The sequence below is a fragment of the Lutjanus erythropterus genome, chromosome 14 (genome assembly GCF_056507025.1).
Source record: "Lutjanus erythropterus isolate fLutEry1 chromosome 14, fLutEry1.hap2, whole genome shotgun sequence".
In the NCBI taxonomy this organism is placed as follows: Eukaryota; Metazoa; Chordata; class Actinopteri; order Lutjaniformes; family Lutjanidae; genus Lutjanus; species Lutjanus erythropterus.
Genome location: NC_139330.1, coordinates 33,495,694 through 33,511,774, shown reverse-complemented (window position 1 = coordinate 33,511,774; position 16,081 = coordinate 33,495,694). Strand labels below are relative to the sequence as shown.

The window sequence follows — 16,081 nt, the reverse complement described above, 5'->3', positions numbered from 1 at the left end:
TGAAGTGTTTCAAAATTATGTTCAGATCGGTGAAACTGTGAGATGTTTCATCAAGTGGATTAATAAGTCATGTAAACATCCTCATCTAAAATCAGAGGGCAGAGGGACGTTCAACAAGTGGTGGACCATTGAGGACAGGAGACAGATAAAATGTCCTAAACAATCTACATGAAGATTAAACATGACAATAAATGGCTGAAACAAGTGGAGCATGTTCTGTAGCTGCAGGAATGAACTCACATCAGCACATAAAAAAATATCTGTATACATCACCACAACTTGTTGTTCCATCTAACACTAAATTATTGGAGTCAATATTATTAACACATAATGTCACAAATATGAAAGAATAACAATAAAAACTGAAAAGACCATTTTTGTCATATGATTGTAAAGATGCTACAGGTTGTTTTTGTGTGAACTTCAGTGATGTCACTGAACAATGTTTGGAAGATATTAAAAACTTGTTCTCTGTCTATAACCTGATCTCTCAGGAAACAGGTTTCACTCTGAAGAATGGAAGATTTCTACATGAACATCACCTCACAGAACAACAGCTATGATTACTGGAACATCACCTCCAACTACAGCAACTACGACTACGACTACAGCAACAACACCTACGACTACATCAACAACACCTACGACTACAGCAACAACACCTACGACTACAGCAACAACACCTACGACTACAGCAACAACACCGACGACTACTATGACGACTCTGACTACAGTGATGGGTATTACTCATCACTTTGGTTCATCACATATGTGGTGACATGTGTCATCATTGGTGTCGGCCTTTTTTTGACCCTCATAGCCATCTACACTCTTTACTCTCAGGTATGTAGATTATGACTGAGATTTCTATCATGTGTCTGTTGTACAGTCTGACTGTCTGTTTGTAAAGGATGTTGATCTGACATCATAATTATTAATTTACATGCAGTTGATTGGACACTAAACACATGTAGTTTAAATGTGTGGCTTCAAGAACATTCCAGAAACATTTCAAATCATGTCGACATTCATGGTTGATGTTTTTCATTTTTAGTGAAATGTCTCGACAGCTGCTGGATGGTTTGACATAAATAATGATACAGACATTCATGGTGTCCAGAGGTTGAGTCATAATAACTTCTGTGATCCTGTGACTTTTCATTTAGCGCCATCATCAGGTCAATATGTTGCTTCATCAGCCTCAGATGGACTTTATATTGCTAATTGGCAGATTTTAGCTAAGATGACAAATATAGTAAAGATGGAGTTTAGAACATTTTTAGAGCTGCTTGTTTACTTTTATCAATGTTTTCCTGCAGGTACAAAATGATCATGTTGCTCCGATCTACATCATCAACCTTCTCATCTCTGACATCATTCAGTTCTGCTGCTTGATCGTAGAGGTGACACCAACTGCACCTTGGAACATATATGACATCTTTCATATTTACGGCTCTGCTCTGGTGGCCAGTGTTGTCTTCATGGTGTGCATCGCCCTGGAAAGGTAGCTATCTGTCTGTCCAGTATGTGTGAAGCTACTTCTGTGTCTCACCATTATATTACTATATAATTCTGAAACTCATCAAAGACTCTGTGTCCATCTTGTATTACAGGTATTTGGTTGTCGCCCACCCACTGTGGTACCACTTCAGACGATCCATCAAGATTTCTGTGGGGGTCTGTGTCCTGGTCTGGGTCCTTGCTCTTGTCTTTGGGCTAATTTTTTATTTTACATATTATAGCTATTACAGTGATATTACCTTCACTGTCTTCCTCCTCCTTCCATTCCCACTGTTCATATTCTTCCTGGGTGGGACCCTCAAAGCGCTGTCTGGCACCCGTGTCCCCTCTGATGAAAAACGAAGGATTGTGGCAGTTTTGGTTCTGGTGCTGCTTATTTACACACTGCTGTTCCTGCCCACCATTATATTAGAGCTGACACTGATAATCAGAGACGACATTAACTTTACCCTCGACAGCGTGTCTTTCATGTTTCTTAATGTGAGTCCTCTTGCAGACTTGATTCTGTATGTTTTCATGAGGAAAGGGATCATAGACAAACTTTTGTCCTCTGTGTGTTGTTGCAGAATGGACAGTGATGATACCAACAGTCCATCACTATGAATTGATGACAACATTTACACAGTCAGTTTCATGTAGGCAGAGAAAGAGAGTGAGAGAGAGAGAGGGAGAGAGAGAGAGAGAGAGAGAGAAAGGAGATAAAACAGAAGGAGAAATGTAGACAAATAGAAAGAATATAGAATCAGATATTATTATTTGATGAACTGAGATCATTATAGCGCCACACCGTCTTATTCCTAAAGACCCAAACACTCTGAAAGCGTCTGATGCACATGTTTTGAAGTAAACCTATTGTTTGTGGCTGGATGTGCAAACCAGGTAATCAAATATAAAATACAGTAGAAGAAAAGAAAAAAAAAATCCCAACCCACCCACATCCAGCTACATCACCCAAAGCAGGGCTCAGCAACCTGAGACTCTGGAGCTGCATGTGGCTCTGTTGCTCCACTCCAGTGGCTCCCTGGGATTTTGACAAAAAATATTTAGAAATGAAGAAATGTTTTTAAAAATTTTAATCTTCATTAATCATTGTTGTTGGCCTGAAGTCATTGTCACTTTCATCAGTAGTAAAAGTATACAGCTTATACACCACTTTTAAATTTTATTATTTCATCAACTAAAATGTGCTTCATATCCAGCATCTATGGTTCAGCACCTTTTCCTCTAAATTTTGCTGGTGGCTGGTCTTAAGTAAGGCTGCAACTCATGATTATTGTCTCTGTTGATTCATTTTCTTGATTTATTGATCAGTTGTGTGGTTTCTCATATGTAGTAAAATGGTGAAAAATGTTGATCAGTTTTTCCCGAAGCCCAAGGTGATGTGCTGAAATGTCTTAATTTGTCCAAAACTCAAAAATATTCACTTTACTGTCAGGGGAGTAAAGAACATTTAATAAACTGAAATCAGAGAATTTGTAGGGGTTTTGTTCTTAAAGGGGACCTATTATACTCATTTTCGGGCCTTTGTATTTGATTTTGGACTCCTATAGAGCAGCTACACACGATCGCCTGCACAGAAAGCTTTGTAGATCTTCAGGACGCTGTGCCTCTCACTGCATCTCTTCCTTGTATTTTCTGCATCCTGCGAAAATGGTCTGTGTAATTTACTCCACCCCCCGAGCCTCCTCCATGTACGCCTCCCGCCGAGCCCACTCTGCTGTGATTGGTCACACTCCCGAGGACTTCCGAAGGGCTGGCGAGCACTGCCGAGCCCGGCTACTGGCTAATCCAGCTTCATACTGGCCCGTGTTGACAAAACAGTCCCCTGTGAAGTGCCGTAGACAAACATGGAGGTACTTTTCCTTTGCTGGCCGGGAAAAAGCAACTCTATCCACTTCTGCCTGGTGCTCGCCTCTTTAGGAAAGCTAAACAAAGTTAACTTTCCCTCACACCTGAACAATCATTTTCTGGGAGCCATTGCTCAACGTACTAACACTGAAATCATTGTAGACAGCAGGGGGTGTACTACGAAGGAAGCTCAACACAGCCAGGCTTTTCTGCATGATCTGGATCGACAAAGCCTAAAGCCTAAAACTGCAATCAGAGATAACGGGTATCATGATGGTGGTTATCAACTCACTTTGTTAATCCAGGCTTTTGTCTTCAGACTCTGTGCGCGCTCACATAAAAGGGGCGTTTGTTGCATCATTTCACTCTTCTTCTGCATGAAGTGAAGCGATCGCGAGCCGCTTACTTAAGTCATAATCATCAAGTTGTTATAATTATGAGCTGTGGAAAATATACAAAATACATTACGGCAAAAAGCAACATTGTTGCTGCAAATAAAGCAGGAGAAGAAGAATGATGTCAGAAAATTACTGATGGACTAAATGTGGTCTTAATGCTGCCGTTTATTCTAACATGAAAACTGCACATTAAACAATAAAACTCCATACAGCAGATTTAAACATGATGAAGTCTGTCTGACACTGTCCTATGATGACAGAGACGTGGACATCACAGAAGTTTTTGACCAAATCAACGTAAAATGAGTGTAACTGATTTAAGACTGTCTGTGATAAATGATGATGAATTTTCTAATCAGTGATCTGAGCTGCAAAATCACAGAGACAAAACAGATAACAGTAAAAAGTATTCAAAGTGTCTGTAGTTGTTTCATCATTATTTTACTGTGTGGATTATATACCATGTCAATCAAAGTGTTAATATGATTTGGAGCAAACAGGAAAAATGACTCTGCATCACAAAACGGAGGTTACCATGACAGCGTGATGTATACAGTTTGTGCCGCTGTTACATGTTTTACATTATATGGATTCATTCAGTGATATTACGAACATACAGCTCAGTAATTTTTCAATGTTAACGTCCTCCCTCAGTTTAAAGGCTAAGAACAATAATTAGTTAAAGAACAGCGCATTTTACGGACCATTTAATTTGAAACTCTGAACATAACCTGCTCGCGACCAGGTTATGAGTTTAGTATAAGTTACCATGGTTACCAGGTTAAAAGAGAGCCACTTTCGTGACACTGAAAATCCTGGCTTTAGACTCAACATAGCTCGCTAACACATTAATCTCGCTTCATAGTTACACCCCTCAGAGCAGCGATATAACTTCCAAAGCAGAGCGGGGGAGCGGGCAGGCCTAGAGCACATGCCGGGGTATGACCATGTAAGTAAGTCTGGCACGCATTGACGTCAATGTTACTACACCGTTAAAAAAAAGACAGTAAAACAGAGCGTGCAGAGCCTCCAAAACAACTTGCAGGGCTCACTTCCAAATGCATGAACCTCAATATTTGATGCTTTGGAATCGTTTAACACCAGTATCCGACATTGTGACAACATTTATAGGTCAGAAAAGAGGAAAAGCATAATAGTTCCCCTTTAAAAAATTACACAAATTGATTATTTGATTATCAAAATAATTGATTATTGTCAACAACAGTCAACTATTTAATTAAATGCTCTCAAAATAGTCTTAGGGAAGTCTCAGAGTAAAATAGAGATTTAACAGTTGCAACTCCAGACAGATTCTTTTTCTTTTTTGGCCAAAAAATGTGTCTTTTGATAATAAAGGTTGCTGAGCTCTGACCCAAAGGATCCAACTTTATATCAGCAACAAAGAGCTGTAAGTAGAGTTCAGCTCTGCTCGGTGACATCTCAACATATTGAATGAGAGGTTGACAAGTGACATCAAATAAATTCACATGATCATTTCTAATATATCTGACCCTTTTACACCTCAAGAGTTTTGACAAGACACATTTGAACATTTGATGCTATAAACTTCTCAACATAATCTTTCATCTATTTATATTTATTTATTGTCTTTCTTTAACTAATGAAGGCTCTATGTCAGGTAGAGCATCTTAAGTCTTTATTTTCTTTTTTGTTCTCTCACACATTTAATTTGGTTGGTTTGTTTTTTCTTACTTATAACTATTGTAGCCTCTATGGCTTTGTATTTGTTTTGTATTTTTATCATTTATCAAACTAAAGTAAATGCTCTTTGTTTATCTTTACCACAGTAGATGTTTTATTCCGGTGTTTTAGTCGTAGTCAAGATACATTTTAGGATGAGATTCAGAGCAGCTGTTGTTTGCCTGGTAATGTAGATAAAATATTATATCACAGTCCATGTAATTTTATGTGAAATATTTTCTGGAAATTCAATTAAAAATGTGTTTCTAGACAAAAATGTAGTTGTCTGCCTTTGAGTAACTCACTGAATGAATAAATGATAAATGAAGACATATCTCTGCTGACTGATAAATCTCTATTGTCTATATGAACATAAAGCCCAACCCTGCTGTTACCAGGGAGGAGTTTTCATGAGATAATGTGTTATTGGTAAAACCTGAGCTTCATCATTTTAACTGCACCTCTGACACCTCCTGGCACCTCTGAAAGTTCTCTGCAGAAAACAAGGAGGAGCGAATCCTGAAACAGCTGTGAGGGTGGATCAGTCATACATCAGACCACTCTTTGAATACGCATTTCCTGCCTGGGGCAATATAGGGACAACACAGCTCACAAAAATCCAGACTGTCCAAAATATTACCATAAAAATGTGCTACAGATTACCCAGCAGCACTCCCCTGTGTGTCTTAGTGAAGTACTGACACAGTAACCTGACAACATTACATATGCAGTATTTTAAAGGACAACAATTTTTTATGGTTCTTATCATAAAAGTTTTCATTTATTTATTCTTTTTATTATTATACTTTCTCTTATTCTTAATTATGGTACAATTATAATATTCTTTTATTCTTTGTACCACTTTTATGGTATGAATTGAAAATTATGGCGATTGAGGTGAGGTGATGGTGAACTAATGGTGAATTAATGGTGAACTGTGGTAACCTTTTCTTCCCACCCAATCCCCCAGCCCGGACCAACTCCGATTGGAAAACAGGGACTGGAGAGGACTGCTAGTCCTGAGCTGTCCCTACAGGAACCAGTCTATCTGATCTGATCTGATCTGCAACAAACACCACTTCCACTGCTACTGGGACACAACGCTGAAGACATCAGAAAGAACATCAACACTGCGGAGGACACCAGAAGAAAGCAAGTTAGAGGTGACAGATTGTAGGTCTGTCACAGCTCAGACTTTGATCATTGTTTTCCTGTGTTCTCCCTGTTTTCCCCTGTGTCTCCTCCCCTCTGTGTGTGTTTTGTGTTTGGTGTCCAAGTCTTCATTTGGGTCCTAAACAATTGCCTTAACTAAACAATCTGGCCACTATGGACCCAGTGGACTCACTTCACCAAGTGGCAGTTTCCCAGGGCACTCAGGTGGGACAACAGATATACAGGAAGTTGTGGGGAATCCACAAGCCCTTATCTTAAGTGTCTCTCAACTCAGCAGCCCAATGAACCAAGTCAACACTCATCTCACAACCTCTCCTGCTCCAGTCACTTCCCCTGCTGACATTCCACAAGCACCCCTCACTTCACCCCCCTGAGCATATATATATATATATATATATATATATATATATATATATATATATATATATATATATATATATATATATATATATATATCAGCTTTTTTTAATTTAAATTTTAAATTTTTAAATTTAAAAAATTTAATTTAAAAATTAATTTATTTTGTTTTCCAATAAAGTTGAGTGGCGCAATGTGAAGAGAAACACTGAACATCTTGTGCTCACCCAGATAGCACGCATACGTCTCGCCGACGTCAGCCTCAGATCATGTGTCAGCATTCTACTCGTAAAGTCTGTAAATACATCTGAGAAGCATCAGCCCATAGCAGGTACATGGTTTGCCAGAGGGTGGGTTTATGTGTTCCATTTCAAAGTCAGTGATAGGTCGGCTATGGATCGATACATTGCACGTTATCCAACTGGTGCCAACGGAACTGAGAGCAGGTGTTGTAGACAGAGAGGCTACTTCATGTCAGCCAGGACTAGTCTTCAGATAAGCTCATTTTAAGCAAATATATAAAAAATATAAATATGACATGCAGGGTTAGCACCATGTATTGTTAAGCCCTCACTGGGTAGCTAGATAGCTTAGCAAACGTCACAGACCTGAGCAGCAAATGTATCAACTTAATTTAGCCATTGATAGGTAGCCATAAGTCCTTCCAGCACACAAACAATCTCCATCTGGACAACGAATCAGTGTTGAAATTGGGAACGGGTCAGGTAACATTAGTTACCTTTGGTGTTTTTACAGCTGCGGAGCTAACTTTAGCAGTTAACTGGCAGCTAACAAAGGGAAGCTCTGGTTCTGTTGTTTCTGTCATGTCCCTCCAGTCAACGCCTCCGCCTCTCCTGTAGAGCTGGCTGGAGTTCAGCTGCTATCCACAGTGAAGCTGGGGCTGTCAGACCACACCGCAAAATAATACATGCAAAATGTTTGTGGTTCATATTTTCAACTCATGCTTTCTGCTGGTGCTTCATACAGTGTTGCCTGTGACACTGTATTAAACATGGGTTATTTGTAGGTCTTGTTGTGGTGCTTTTTAACATGTTTAATAGCTAAAGAGCATAGGGCTAACACTATTAGCTACAGGTCTCTTATCAACTACGGTGGCTCTGTAAGGTAGGACAGTGGCCAGGAAAAAAGACAGCGACGTTTTCCTTCCTTGGTGTGTCTATTTTTTTTGTTTTTACTTGTGAAGTATGGGTATAGTATTGTATAGTATAATGCAATTAAACTTTATTCATCATGCAGACGTTGTGTGCTATCTGGGCAATACCCGATACACTGTCACTTAGACAGCTGGCTGTCTATTTCTTTCTCACTACCGGCCCTCCAACAGATAAAATCTACAAATACCTCACTGTACCAGAGGCAATATGAAGCATTATAATGAGAAATCTTCTCAAAATAATGAAAAACATTCCAAAAAATGACATACATACAAAGCCATTATTTTGAAACCGGAGAGGCTGGGGGCAACTGTAATATTTAAGTTGAAGTGCCACTAACACAATGTAACAGCAGTTTGAGAAAATAGCTAAAAAGACAGATGTACAAAAGGAATGAAAGGAAAATGAGATAGGGCATGCACAGTGTAGTAGGAAATAATAATTATTAACACCAATGAAAACATGTAAAACGGTACAGATTTTCCCAGGAAACTTGTGTAAACGAGTGTAATAAATGTCCCTTTTAAACTAGATGAATACACAGGCTGTAAACTGAATGTTTTTAATAATTCTTTTCTGCTGGTCATGACTGTTCCTCTGATGTCATTTCCATATTCATACATGTCTATTTTATCTCTCTTCCTCAGAAGAGCAGGTATAGATTATTATGAACCTGCTGCATGTTGTCACCATATTTACTGCACAGACTGTTTGGATGCAGAGGACGACACATCAGACGTTGGTGTAGGGAATTCATCTTGCAGCGTTAAGAGGTAAACTTTGTCAGATTACTTTTTTCTTATATGTAGAGATGATTAAAAACAAAAGAAGTGCAAATGTTCATGAAAATGAATATTCAAGTGTAACAAGCAGACAGCTTTGGACTGTAGGTGTATAGACCAAAATGTTTTTTATCATTAAATTCTTTTAAACTTCCTTTAAAGTGAAGGATTTGCAAGTTTGTAAGCGACATATGCAATATATAATACAATATATAAAAAAAGTAAAACATGGGAAAAGGACATAGTATGTTGAATGAAATAAAAATGAGGTAAAGAAAGAATGAAAGAAGAAAATGAGACTGAGCATTATAGATAAAGTACAATTAATGAGAAGTAGTACTACTGTTCAGACATTTCAGGAATGGAGTCCATATATATTAAACTAGATCAATGTACAGTATATAAACTCTGACTGTTTTAATTATTCTTTCCTGCTGATCCTCACTGTTCCTCTAATGTCATTTCCACATTCATGCCTCACTATTTTTCTCTCTGCCTTAGAAGAGCAGGTACAGATTGTTATCAACCTTGCTTCACATATATATTTATATAGTGTGTTCTTCCTATTATTATTGTTGTTGCTGTTGTTGTTATGTCTATCATGTCTATTAGTCTGATCCACCAGTAAGAGTTATTTTTTGAGGTGTGTGCCAGGTGAGATATGCAAAGGTTTTGTGTGTTATGACAACGTGATAATTTATGAAAAGTGTCCAGCAGGAGTTATGAAAATAAGACAGGTTAGTCAGTTAAAGGGATAGTTCACCCAAAAATGAAAATCCAGTCATTATCTACTCACCCTCATGCCGATTTAAGGTCAGGTTTAGATTTTTAGTCCACAAAACACTGTAACAAGCAGACAGCTTTGGACTGAAGGTGTGCAGAACAGTGCTGTGAAGCCAAAATGTTTTATATCATTTGGATTTTTTTTAAAGTATTAAAAGTTTGTGATTATGTTCATTTCATCTGCATCTTTTCTCAAAAGTTAAAAAATGTTTTGCTTTGCTATGCTTTAAAAATGTCAACTTTCATGACATTTTCTTGATTTTCTTATAACCTTATTTTGGCCAACTCGTCTCAGACTGTTGGGCTAATCATCCTGAAAATGAGTCGGCATCATCTACAGTCTTTGATGATCCAAAGATATAAAAGGAATTTTGATTCATCAATCTGTTTGGATTTTATGAGCCAAACAATTTTTAAGAAAACAGCTAATTTTCAAAAATTTGCAATACCTCATGAACACATTGAGATATCAATATGAAAATTAAAAGTTGTGTTCAGGACTGTTCACTAAGCTAATGTATTCAAGTGCATTGCATTTCACCTCTAGGGGGCACCACAAATTTGAAAAGTTTATATCTCGTAATTGGCAGCATAGATTTATACAAAAATCATTTTGCAGGATCTTGGGTCATGATTCCGTGGATGCATGAACTTGATCTGATTGATGGTGGGCATGATGTATCTAAATCTAAATTTACTGATACTTCCAAACTCCAAAAAAATCTTACATACGTCCTCCACAGCTGAAATTTCTTCAACGTATCTGCTGAATTGTGACAAAAGTTTGTCTCACTGCAATGTGGGGTCAATTTTAAAGTCCGTCACTCTATAGTTTTAAAATTATGAAAACTCAATTAACATCTGTATCTCCACAAGTTTTATTTTAAATGCTACCAAAATGGACACAGACGTTCTCTAGATAGTAGAGATGAAGTGTTTCAAAATTATGTTCAGATCGGTGAAACTGAGAGATGTTTCATCAAGTGGATTAATAAGTCATGTAAACATCCTCATCTAAAATCAGAGGGCAGAGGGATGTTCAACAAGTGGTGGACCATCGAGGACAGGAGACAGACAAAATGTCCTAAACAATCTACATGAAGATTAAAGATGACATTAAATGACTGAAACAAGTGGAGCATGTTCTGTAGCTGCAGTAATGAACTCACATCAGCACATAAAAATATCTGTATACATCACCACAACTTGTTGTTCCATCTAACACTGAATTATTGGAGTCAATATTATTAACAGATAATGTCACAAATATGAAAGAAGAACAATAAAAACTGAAAAGACCATTTTTGTCATATGATTGTAAAGATGCTACAGGTTGTTTTTGTGTGAACTTCAGTGATGTCACTGAACAATGTTTGGAAGATATTAGAAACTTGTTCTCTGTCTATAACCTGATCTCTCAAACAGGTTTCACTCTGAAGAATGGAAGATTTCTACATGAACATCACCTCACAGAACAACAGCTATGATTACAGCAAGAACACCTACGACTACAGTGATTATGAACAAGTTATGCACATCATATATGTGGTGACATGTGTCATCATTGGTGTCGGCCTTTTTTCGACCCTCATAGCCATCTATGCTCTTTACTCTCAGGTATGTAGATTATGACTGAGATTTATATCATGTGTCTGTTGTACAGTCTGACTGTCTGTTTGTAAAGGATGTTGATCTGACATCATAATTAAAGTTTACATGCAGTTGATTGGACACTAAACACATGTAGTTTAAATGTGTGGCTTCAAGAACATTCCAGAAACATTTCAAATCATGTCGACATTCATGGTTGATGTTTTTCATTTTTAGTGAAATGTCTCGACAGCTGCTGGATGGTTTGACATAAATAATGATACAGACATTCATGGTGTCCAGAGGTTGAATCATAATAACTTCTGTGATCCTGTGACTCATTTAGCGCCATCATCAGGTCAATATGTTGCTTCATCAGCCTCAGGTGGACTTTACATTGCTAATTGGCAGATTTTAGCTAAGATGGCAAATATAGTAAAGATGGAGTTTAGAACATTTTTACAGCTGCTTGTTTACTTTTATCAATGTTTTCCTGCAGGTACAAAATGATCATGTTGCTCCGATCTACATCATCAACCTTCTCATCTCTGACATCATTCAGTTCTGCTGCTTGATCGTAGAGGTGACACCAACTGAAGATTCAGTGATAGATGACATCTCCATTCATATTTACTACCCAGCTCTGGTGGCCAGTGTTTGTTTCATGGTGTGCATCGCCCTGGAAAGGTAGCTATCTGTCTGTCCAGTATGTGTGAAACTACTTCTGTGTCTCACCATTATATTACTATATAATTCTGAAACTCATCAAAGACTATGTGTCCATCTTGTATTACAGGTATTTGGTCATCGCCCACCCACTGTGGTACCACTTCAGACGAACCATCAAGATCTCTGTGGGGGTCTGTGTCCTGGTCTGGGTCCTTGCTCTTGTCTTTGGGCTAATTTTTTATTTTACATATTATAGCTATTATAGTGATATTACCTTCACTGTCTTCCTCCTCCTTCCATTTCCACTGTTCATATTCTTCCTGGGTGGGACCCTCAAAGCCCTGTCCACCACACGTGTTCCCACTGATGAAAAGCGAAGGATTGTGGCAGTTTTGGTTCTGGTGCTGCTGATTTACACACTGCTGTTCCTGCCCAACATTATTTTCATGATGGAATGGATAACTGGACAGGACTTTAACTTTACCCTCGACAGCGTGTCTTTCATATTTCTTAAGTTGAGTCCTCTTGCAGACTTGATTCTGTATGTTTTCATGAGGAAAGGGATCATAGACAAGCTTTTGTCCTCTGTGTGTTGTTGCAGAATGGACAGTGATGATACCAACAGTCCATCAGTATGAATGATGACAACATTCACACAGTCAGTTTCATGTAGGCAGAGAAAGAGAGAGGAGAGAAAACAGAAGGAGAAATGTAGACAAATAGAAAGGATAAAGAATCAGATATTATTATTTGATGAACTGAGATCATTATAGCGCCACACCGTCTTATTCCCAAAGACCCAAACACTCTGAAAGCGTCTGATGCACATGTTTTGAAGTAAACCTATTGTTTGTGGCTGGATGTGCAAACCAGGTAATCAAATATAAAATACAGTAGAAGAAAAGAAAAAAAAAATCCCAACCCACCCACATCCAGCTACATCACCCAAAGCAGGGCTCAACAACCTGAGACTCTGGAGCTGCATGTGGCTCTGTTGCTCCACTCCAGTGGCTCCCTGGGATTTTGACAAAAAATATTTAGAAATGAAGAAATGTTTTTAAAAATTTTAATCTTCATTAATCATTGTTGTTGGCCTGAAGTCATTGTCACTTTCATCAGTAGTAAAAGTATACAGCTTATACACCACTTTTAAATTTTATTATTTCATCAACTAAAATGTGCTTCATATCCAGCATCTATGGTTCAGCACCTTTTCCTCTAAATTTTGCTGGTGGCTGGTCTTAAGTAAGGCTGCAACTCATGATTATTGTCTCTGTTGATTCATTTTCTTGATTTATTGATCAGTTGTGTGGTTTCTCATATGTAGTAAAATGGTGAAAAATGTTGATCAGTTTTTCCCGAAGCCCAAGGTGATGTGCTGAAATGTCTTGATTTGTCCAAAACTCAAAAATATTCACTTTACTGTCAGGGGAGTAAAGAACATTTAATAAGCTGAAATCAGAGAATTTGTAGGGGTTTTGTTCTTAAAGGGGACCTATTATACTCATTTTCGGGCCTTTGTATTTGATTTTGGACTCCTATAGAGCAGCTACACACGATCGCCTGCACAGAAAGCTTTGTAGATCTTCAGGACGCTGTGCCTCTCGCTGCATCTCTTCCTTGTATTTTCTGCATCCCGCGAAAACGGTCTGTGTAATTTACTCCACCCCCGACCCTCCTCCATGTACGCCTCCCGCCGAGCCCACTCCGCTGTGATTGGTCACACTCCTGAGGACTTCCGAAGGGCTGGCGAGCGCTGCCGAGCCCGGCTACCGGCTAATCCAGCTTCGTACTGGCCCGTGTTGACAAAACAGTCCCCTGTGAAGTGCCGTAGACAAACATAGAGGTATTTTTCCTTTGCTGGCCGGGAAAAAGCAACTCTATCCACTTCTGCCTGGTGCTCGCCTCTTTAGGAAAGCTAAACAAAGTTAACTTTCCCTCACACCTGAACAATCATTTTCTGGGAGCCATTGCTCAACGTACTAACACTGAAATCATTGTAGACAGCAGGGGGTGTACTACGAAGGAAGCTCAACACAGCCAGGCTTTTCTGCATGATCTGCATCGACAAAGCCTAAAGCCTAAAACTGCAATCAGAGATAACGGGTATCATGATGGTGGTTATCAACTCACTTTGTTAATCCAGGCTTTTGTCTTCAGACTCTGTGCGCGCTCACATAAAAGGGGCGTCTGTTGCATCATTTGACTCTTCTTCTGCATGAAATGAAGCGATCGCGAGCCGCTTACTTAAGTCATAATCATCAAGTTGTTATAATTATGAGCTGTGGAAAATATACAAAATACATTACGGCAAAAAGCAACATTGTTGCTGCAAATAAAGCAGGAGAAGAAGAATGTCGTCAGAAAATTACTGATGGACTAAATGTGGTCTTAATGCTGCCGTTTATTCTAACATGAAAACTGCACATTAAACAATAAAACTCCATTCAGCAGATTTAAACATGGTGAAGTCTGTCTGACACTGTCCTATGATGACAGAGACGTGGACATCACTGAAGTTTTTGACCAAATCAACGTAAAATGAGTGTAACTGATTTAAGACTGTCTGTGATAAATGATGATGAATTTTCTAATCAGTGATCTGAGCTGCAAAATCACGGAGACAAAACAGATAACAGTAAAAAGTATTCAAAGTGTCTGTAGTTGTTTCATCATTATTTTACTGTGTGGATTATATACCATGTCAATTTAAAGTGTTAATATGATCTGGAGCAAACAGGAAAAATGACTCTGCATCACCAAATGGAGGTTACCATCATGACAGCGTGATGTATACAGTTTGTGCCGCTGTTACATGTTTTACATTATATGGATTCATTCAGTGATATTACGAACATACAGCTCAGTAATTTTTCAATGTTAACGTCCTCCCTCAGTTTAAAGGCTAAGAACAATAATTAGTTAAAGAACAGCGCATTTTACAGACCATTTAATTTGAAACTCTGAACATAACCTGCTCGCGACCAGGTTATGAGTTTAGTATAAGTTACCATGGTTACCAGGTTAAAAGAGAGCCACTTTCGTGACACTGAAAATCCTGGCTTTAGACTCAACATAGCTCGCTAACACATTAATCTCGCTTCATAGTTACACCCCTCAGAGCAGCGATATAACTTCCAAAGCAGAGCGGGGGAGCGGGCAGGCCTAGAGCACATGCCGGGGTATGACCATGTAAGTAAGTCTGGCACGCATTGACGTCAATGTTACTACACCGTTAAAAAAAAGACAGTAAAACAGAGCGTGCAGAGCCTCCAAAACAACTTGCAGGGCTCACTTCCAAATGCATGAACCTCAATATTTGATGCTTTGGAATCGTTTAACACCAGTATCCGACATTGTGACAACATTTATAGGTCAGAAAAGAGGAAAAGCATAATAGTTCCCCTTTAAAAAATTACACAAATTGATTATTTGATTATCAAAATAATTGATTATTGTCAACTAAAAGTAACAGTCAACTATTTAATTAAATGCTCTCAAAATAGTCTTAGGGAAGTCTCAGAGTAAAATAGAGATTTAACAGTTGCAACTCCAGACAGATTCTTTTTCTTTTTTGGCCAAAAAATGTGTCTTTTGATAATAAAGGTTGCTGAGCTCTGACCCAAAGGATCCAACTTTATATCAGCAACAAAGAGCTGTAAGTAGAGTTCAGTTCTGCTCGGTGACATCTCAACATATTGAATGAGAGGTTGACAAGTGACATCAAATAAATTCACATGATCATTTCTAATATATCTGACCCTTTTACACCTCAAGAGTTTTGACAAGACACATTTGAACATTTGATGCTATAAACTTCTCAACATGATCTTTCATCTATTTATATTTATTTATTGTCTTTCTTTAACTAATGAAGGCTCTATGTCAGGGAGAGCATCTTAAGTCTTTATTTTCTTTTTTGTTCTCTCATACACATTTAATTTGATTCTTACTTATAACTATTGTAGCCTCTATGGCTTTGTATTTGTTTTGTATTTTTATCATTTATCAATCTAAAGTAAATGCTGTTTGTTTATCTTTACCACAGTAGAAGTTTTATTCTGGTGTTTTAGTCGTAGTCAAG

The 16,081-nt window shown here is 38.2% G+C and overlaps 2 protein-coding genes across 5 annotated transcripts; both read left to right on the top strand.

Annotated features, from left to right (window-relative positions):
• The first annotated feature begins 516 nt into the window (after positions 1–516).
• On the top strand, positions 517–2,175 carry LOC146315795 (uncharacterized). Of its 4 annotated transcripts, none has more exons than XM_084736111.1 (4): positions 517–593; positions 735–843; positions 1,320–1,504; positions 1,614–2,175. In XM_084736111.1, exons 1-4 carry the CDS (start codon positions 517–519, stop codon positions 2,122–2,124), a joined length of 882 nt encoding a protein of 293 aa, XP_084592237.1. In that variant the 3' UTR covers positions 2,125–2,175. The 4 variants fall into 4 exon arrangements, with proteins under 4 accessions (XP_084592237.1, XP_084592236.1, XP_084592238.1 ...); XM_084736110.1 differs by having other exon boundaries at positions 517–599; positions 741–843; XM_084736112.1 differs by having other exon boundaries at positions 517–618; positions 760–843.
• An 8,874-nt stretch (positions 2,176–11,049) lies between these two features.
• LOC146315794 (G-protein coupled receptor 68-like) lies at positions 11,050–14,005 on the top strand. Its single transcript, XM_084736079.1, has 3 exons — positions 11,050–11,355; positions 11,828–12,015; positions 12,125–14,005. The coding sequence occupies exons 1-3, from the start codon at positions 11,179–11,181 to the stop codon at positions 12,633–12,635; spliced, it is 876 nt and encodes a 291-aa protein (XP_084592205.1). The 5' UTR covers positions 11,050–11,178; the 3' UTR covers positions 12,636–14,005.
• Positions 14,006–16,081: the final 2,076 nt, after the last annotated feature.